Raw genomic sequence first — 7,793 nt, forward strand, 5'->3', positions numbered from 1 at the left:
GTTAAGCAAGAAATGTCTCATCTTTAGACAAAACACCCAAGAGCTCAGGCTGTCACTTCTCTCCTGGCCACTCAGTGTCACTGTTCAGCCACTGCATCTTCTTGTCCAGTGATGCTTTTCAGTGCCAGATTTTCCAGGAACACACCAAATTGATTTTCATTTTATTAGTCTTTTCGGACAGCTACACCTTCTTGTCAGGGCAAGATGTGGCTGCATGAGCCAGAACCTGTGATCTCTCAGCCCGAGGTGCACACTAACACCTGAGCTACAAACACAAGGTCTCACCTGGGCCAGGGAAATAAATGACTGGGACACTTTCTAGGATTAAACAGAAACCTTTTTCCTCTCTATCCCAAAATCTGAACACCCTCACTCTGCTTGGCAGAGATCAGATCCCTCTGAAAGGAAGCAATTTTCTCCTGTAGCCAAATCCAAACCACATCTGAAGGCAGAATGAACCTGGTGGTGACACCACACAGGGTCTGTGCTTACACCTGGATAGAAACAGCTGGAAATCAAACACCCTAATTGTCTCACCCTACCACAAGGAGAAAAATCCAAGTGTATCTACCTTGATTCCTGCATTAAATATGGTGACTGCAGTTGTGGTTCGGATCAAGGCGTTGGTGGAAGGTTTCTGGGCAAGAACTCTGGCAAAGAAGAAAGAAACAAACATTTTTTTTCCAGAATTTGCTAAAACACAAGGCCCACAATTCCACAGGCAATCAGCTGAATGATGGCCCAGTGAATGCACAAAGTGGGTGTTAACAGCAAACCACTGAGCTGTCTGAAGTATAAAATGCTCTAACTGATTTTCTGGGAAGGCTAGAAATGGTTTCAGCCTTTCAGGGTGAGAAGCTGAGAATGTTTATCCAGGCTCTGTTACCTTACCTGCTGACAACAGGTGAAAACAGCCACAGATTGCTCATGATGAGGTTGAGAGGAAACCTAAACTGAGGGCAAGAAATAAAACCACAAATCAGACAGTTTATAGATTTCAGGAGCTCAGTGAAGTCACTTGGCTATGGCTGAAACAACTCCAGCAGAAACAATTCCCTGGGAAAAAGGTTTAAGAAACCTCCTCCTTTCCAGGAACTACCTGACTGTGCTCCACTTGCTACTCTGAGGATCTGGGAGTGAAATCCTGCTGCTCTCCTCACCTCTGCTGCAAGGTGCTCCATGGTCATGAGCTCTGGCCCTTGGCCAAACAGGTTGCGTAAGGGATTCTGCTCCAGTCTGCAAAACATGTGGAAAACAATCCCTGGCTATTAGTGACTACTAGAGGAATTTGATTTCTGAGTTGTATCCATTTATTTGAGATGCAACCACAGTTTCCTCTCCTGGTCAGCAAATCTGTAAGCATAACTCCATGACAGATTCCTGAGCATTCCAGTCCCAGGCAAAGCCAAATAAATCCCAAATCCTGACTCCTACAAATACATGGAAGTCTAGGAAAACACCACACCACATCCCACCCTGTCTGGACATACCAGAATTCCCTAAAACGTGTTTATTAGCCAATTTGGTATCGACACAGACATGTAGAGAGATGATTTATGCAGTCCCATCGTGACACCATGTTTACTGGCCTGGATAATTAGCAGCTAGAGGTAGGAGGTGTGTGCAAGAGCAAATTCCAGAGAAATCCTGCAACCCAAAGGAATCTCTGTTGCTCCAGAGTACATCAGGGTGGACAGCACTTGTCTTGCTTTTAAAGAACCCCCTGGCACTAGGAACAGCTGAGGAGACTCTGCAGACACATGGTAATTGTCCCTTTGCTGGGGTTGTACTTCTGCCCTTCCCAGGGAGCTACAAACTGCAGTTTCAAACACAGAACAGGAATTTGGGAAAGACTCTAAATGCAAATCTTAACCCAGTCACCTGTCAATGACTTAGAAACCTGCTTGGCTGTGTTTGGTGTTGGATGACAGGGAAACTCTCACCTGGACATTGCTGCTGCAAGAATGCCAATACTTGTCTCCTTAGGAGGGAAGGATGAATGTCCAGGGTCTTTTTCCACACTGAAGTTTAGTGTCATTGAACCCTTTTCTGTGATGGCAATTCTGGTCAATGACAAATCAATCAATCAATAAATGACTCAACCAAACACACACATACACAGATTACAGATATAAAGAACTACCCTGCATAGTTTTAGGAGCATAAAAACCACCCAAGAGGCAGCGACAACAAAGCCTTAACACAAGGTGTAGATGTCTGGAGGACTCATGTCTTGGCTGCTCCTGCAGTGAGGAGACTCTGCAGCATGAAATGCTTGCACAGACTCAGGGGGACATTGTGCTGGGCAGCAAGGGAAGGTCCTTTCCTTCCACTCTGTGCCACTGCTGCAGCACCAACTCTGCCCCATGCCTCAGAAACAAACTGCAGGGACATCAGCAAGGTCATTTATTACAAAGTAATGACTGTAAATGGATCACTTGTGTTCTTACACAGCCACTGGTTTCTCCACTCCTGCAATGATGCCATCCAGGACTGCACTTCCCTCATCCAGCAAGAAGGAGAGTTTCACTCCTCTGGCTTCCAGCAGAGCGGCTATTCTCATTCCTCCCTTCCAACCTGACACCTGTGAGAATCCAGGCAGAGGAACTGATCAGCTTCCACGAAAGTGGAATATTTCTGTCAGCTCTTCCTGATCATTTGGAGCAACATGAGGAGCTTAACTCAGCTTTTCACACCCTATTTGTACCCCAAAATGCTGCACCTTCCTTGCAGAAGAGAATCTGAACACCCTACAGTGTTCTCCTTTCTTTGCTCTTCACACCAGACCCTTTGGCAACATCACTTAAAGCCAAACAATCAATATGTAACTCTGACCTCGTGCCTGACATAGTATCTGCCCACAGGACCAAGAAAAAGCAGGAAAGACATTCCAGCTAAGCAGTGTTTAAAAATTAAGCTTTGTTACCTCCATGAACACTGCAAACAACTTGTTATTTCAATGAAAGGAAAGGAAATACCTCTTCATCGTGGCCAATACCAACATAGAAAGAGCGTTTGGGTCTGTAATTCCTCCTCAGCAAGAATTCCAGAGCCTGCAGAATGCCCTGTAGGAAAAGCAGAATGTGTTGTACCATTGGAATAAGCTCAGGGAATGCAGAGTGAGGGAAGGGGAATGTGCTGCTTTCACAGCCCTCAAGGAGTTAAGGGAATGTGCTGCTTTCACAAGGTTTGAGATTCCTCTTAAGGACACTTCGTGCTGTGCACAGCTGAGCTTTGCTCCCTACAGCTCCTCCTGAGGACATTCCCATTCCCTGGAAAACACACTGCAATGGTTTTGATCCCTAATGCTCTGATTTAGGGTGTTGGAGTGTGTGTGTATGTGCACAAAATAGAGTGTGGCTTCTTCTTGCTGCTGCTGTCAGGGACAAACTGCTCAGGAAGCACAACAGAGTTATAATTATCCAGGGAATCCACTGCTCCCTGAAACTGCCTGTCCTGCACACAGACTGGAGCTACCAAATCCACTGATGCTAATGAGCAGCATATTTTGTACAAGAAGTGCCAAGAAACTCCATCAGAGGAATGAGAAAGCAAATCTGCCATGTGCTATGGCAGATACACAGTAGAACAACATGTTTGCTCCATTATCCCATCTCAGCTGCTTTTCCACCTTAAACTGCATAATTTTCCACACCACAAAAAGGATTTCATCTCTACCCTCTCAGTAGAAGGCAGAGATGAAATCATTCTACCTTCTTCTTCACCTCTCAGCACCCATTTTTTGCCATCCCTGAAATTGGTGATTTTTTTTTTTGCCATGTTCATTGAAATTGCTGAATTTTTTGGTCCATTTGTGGAGTTACTTGAAACTTGCTGCCCCAAGAAGCAGCCACAGCATCCCTGACCCTGTTTGCTCAACATTTAAATTTAAATACAAGGCTGGCATGGAAATAATCATCCCAAGTCACAAAGGGCCGTTTTTTTTCTGAATTTTTCCATCACCCTTTTCCCAATGAGAAATCCGTCACAGATCAATCTGTTCTGTACTTTATTCCTCCCAAATGTACTTAATACAAGAGCTCTTTGTTCTGCCACAAACTGGATAAAAGATCCAGAGTTATTTGTCTATCATATTAAAGAAACACTGTTTATTTTGAAACTCAAGTCTTTTCAAAGGGCCAAGCTTGGCTTTGAATCCTTGTGTGACTTCTGGGGAAAAGGAAAAGTCTATCTCTGATTTCAAACATAGCATTTGATATAGAATCCCACAATGGGTTGGGTTGGAAGGACCTTAAAGATCATCTCATTCCACCTCTTGGAACACTTCAGGGACACTTTCCACCAGCTCAGGTTGCTCCAAGCCCCATCCAACCTGGCCTGGAACACTCTCAGGGATGGAGCAGCCACAGCTTCTCTGGGAAACCTGTCCCATAAGATCTTAAGTATGGCAACCAAACACATTTTCATCTATGAATATGTTGTTCTGATTCTTCCAAGAGCTTTAACTCTGCTTCCTTCAGTAACATTGCTCACTGCTTCTCTAGGAAAAGCTGGGAGAAAACTGCAGGGCTGAGGAATTTATCATCCTGCACTTAAACAGGGGCAAGAGAGACAACACAATGAATTTCAGGAGAAGAGATTCCTCCAGTCTGCATTACTCAGCTTTGAGCTGTCTGAAATGACATCACCAAGAGGACCTACTATGGCAGAGTTCTTGTTGTCCAGTGTTCCTCGTCCGTAGATGAAACCTTCGTGCTCTGCAGCTGAGAAAGGAGGGAATTCCCAGCCCTCAGGGGGAGCAGGCACCACATCCATGTGTGCCAGCAGCATGTAGGGCATCAGGGCAGGCTCAGAGCCCTCCACAGTCAAGAGGTGGCTGTACTGCCCAACAATCTCGTGCTGGATGAACTTTGAAGAAAATACAGCTGGGAAGGCTGGTGAGAAAAAAAATTACACACAGATGTAAGAAAAATCAACACTGATGTCTCATTTTACCATTCTATATTCCATAGTCTCCCCTATTTAAGCTCAGGGGAGCTCTGCAGACAAGGCTGAGCATAGCAGAGAAGTTCTCACACATCTACTCATCTACCTCACTTCGTATTGAAAACTTTTACCTAAAGCAACCCAGGAATTGTTTTTCCCCAAGGAGCAAAAAAAAACCCAGGCTGAAGCAGTGGTACTCATCCACTTCATTTTTTTCAATGTCATTTAACCATCTCAAGGGCCAAAATCACCACTGCAAAAAGCTGTTTAAACCTTCTCTGTTCTAGCTTTTCACTACCCCAAAACACACAGCTGCAGAGGGGACACACATATGCCACTTCTGACAGGTGTTTCTTGAGGAAAACCAAAGTAAAACCTCTTCTGTTATCTTCAAGAACTATAAATACACTCTTCAACTAGCTTAGGAAAATGAAATGGAGCAGCAGAGACAGCTAAGAATGAAAGTTTAGTACCTCTCTGAATGTAAGCCCCAAACTCTGCCATGGCAGTTGTGTTCAGGTTGTCTGGAGACACAGACACAGTTGGGATTCGAATAGCACCTTCAAGGAAAACAAACCAGAAATCATTCAGCACTGAAACCAAACAATACTTGAATTGTATTTCAAAATGGAAAGGATATTTACGCTCCTGAATATTTTCCAGCCTTTAAACACCATTTCACAGCCAGAGCTGCCACTATCAGGAGAGAACTGATGTGTTTGAGCTGAGCTGTGCACAGGCAGCCACTGGTATTTCCTAACAGTTCAGCCAAGGTATTTCTCTAGGTAATTTGCCTCCACTTTTCATGCTGAAGTGTTGAATGATACAGTTAGAGATGCTACTGTGCAGGAGTGGCTCCAATTTGCTTGGGTGATCTGACTCCTCACAGTCATAAACTCCTCTGGCAGCTCACACACAGCTTAGTTGGCAGTTTATAAAGTTCTTTCTCAGTAGTAGGTCAAGATGGGAAGAGTTAGGACACTTTTATACTGTTCCAACCATGATAATACATAAAGACAGGTCTTGTGTTGGGCCTTTAGTCTGCTCTGGCATTGAAACAGGCTCAGACACAGCTGCTCTCCCACATCCACTCCCTGCCCTGTAGAACATGGGGATAATTTAGTCCCAGTTCTAAATGCTTTCCCAAAGAGCATCTGATCACAGAATATCCTGAGCTGAAAGGGACCCACAAGGACCAGAGCCCAACTGGTCAGGCACTGGGATACTGCCCAGAGAGGTGGTGGAATCACCATCCCTGGAGGTGTTGAAGAGGTGTCTGAGTCTGGCACTGGAGGATATGGGTTAGGGGTTTCAGCAGTGACTGGACTCAATGATCTTCAAGGTCTCTTCCAACCTTGATGACTGACACCCCAAAATCCCACCCTGTGCCTGAGAGCATTGTCCAAACACTCCTTGAGCTCTGGCAGGTTTGAGGCTGTGACCACTAGATGAAGTAAGTGAGGCCACAGATTCCACTAAAGGTCGTTTGATTCAAGAATTAACACAAACCACCTATTGTGCCTCTGAATTTTCCCATTAAAAACAACTATGCAAACATGATTTGTTAGGCAATAAATCCTACAGACCAGCAAGGTATGAGATTTACACACCCAACCCCTACTTGAACAGTCCAAGGGCTATCGCTTCGGGCCAGATTGTGGTTTCCTGCTCACTGTGAGAGCTCAACCCTCCAACCCTCCACGTCAGACAGCACAAACACCACCACAGCCACTGCCGGCTGAGCAAGGAAGGAAAAAAACCCGACAGGGCCTTATCCAGTGGGCAAAGGATGTCTGGTGAGTGCTGTCTTGGCTGCCTGCGTGGAGAGAGGGAAATGGTGAAGAAAGTCAACACTAAGGAGTTGGTACAGTAGAATCAACACCTGGTTCCTCCTGGGAAAGCACCTGAGGCTGCATCCACCCCCACACATCCCACCCTAGCCTGGAACCCAACCTCACCCGGGGGACAGGGATGCAACAGCTCAGGGATGGAGAGGGATGGCACAGGGACACAGAGAGGAATGGCACAGGGACACAGAGAGGGATGGCACAGGGACGGGCACAAGTGCTGCTGGAGGTCAGGGGGTACACAAGCCCTGTCTAAGGGGTCAGGAAGGCACACACCCTGGGGGTCCTGGGGGCACAGAACCCAGGGTTTGGGGGGCACACAGCCCTGGGTAACAGGGCACAGAACCCGTGGACACAGAGAGGGATTGCACAGGATGGAGAGGGATGGCACAGGATGGATAGGGATGGCACAGAGACACAGAGAGGGATGGCACAGAGACACGGAGAGGGATGGCACAGGATGGAGAAGGATGGCACAGGGACACGGAGAGGGATGGCACAGGATGGATAAGGATGGCACAGGGACACAGAGAGGGATGGCACAGGGACGGGCACAAGTGCTGCTGGAGGTCAGGGGGTACACGACGGGCACAAGTGCTGCTGGAGGTCAGGGGGTACACAAGCCCTGTCTAAGGGGTCAGGAAGGCACACACCCTGGGGGTCCTGGGGGCACAGAACCCAGGGTTTGGGGGGCACACAGCCCTGGGTAACAGGGCACAGAACCCGTGGGTGAGAGGGGCTCACAGCCCAGGAGTGCTGGGGCAAAGAACCAGAGGGAGAGGGGATGAAGGGGGAAACACAGCTCTAGGGGAGGGGGGCAAATAGGGGAGAGTGGGGTACACAGCTTGGGGTGATGGGGCTAAGAACCCGGGGGGAAAGGGGACACAGAGCCAGAGGGTTAAGGGGGCACAAAGCCAAGGGGAGAGGGGATGAAGGGGGACAGAGAGCATGGGGATGGGGACACACAGCCAAGGGGAGAGGCAACAAAGGGGGACACAG

The 7,793-nt window shown here is 47.2% G+C and overlaps 1 protein-coding gene across 1 annotated transcript in view; it reads right to left on the reverse strand.

The window, feature by feature from the left end:
* PM20D1 (peptidase M20 domain containing 1) overlaps positions 1 to 5,451 on the reverse strand; it is an 8,147-nt gene extending 2,696 nt beyond the window's left edge. The window contains 8 exon segments of the mRNA XM_009080158.1: positions 572 to 650; positions 892 to 953; positions 1,161 to 1,275; positions 1,944 to 2,063; positions 2,451 to 2,584; positions 2,979 to 3,065; positions 4,663 to 4,895; positions 5,421 to 5,451. Of these exon segments, the coding sequence (XP_009078406.1) occupies positions 572 to 650; positions 892 to 953; positions 1,161 to 1,275; positions 1,944 to 2,063; positions 2,451 to 2,584; positions 2,979 to 3,065; positions 4,663 to 4,895; positions 5,421 to 5,451 (861 nt within the window).
* Positions 5,452 to 7,793: the final 2,342 nt, after the last annotated feature.

Source organism: Acanthisitta chloris, unplaced genomic scaffold, assembly GCF_000695815.1.
Source record: "Acanthisitta chloris isolate BGI_N310 unplaced genomic scaffold, ASM69581v1 scaffold12208, whole genome shotgun sequence".
NCBI classification, from domain to species: domain Eukaryota; kingdom Metazoa; phylum Chordata; class Aves; order Passeriformes; family Acanthisittidae; genus Acanthisitta; species Acanthisitta chloris.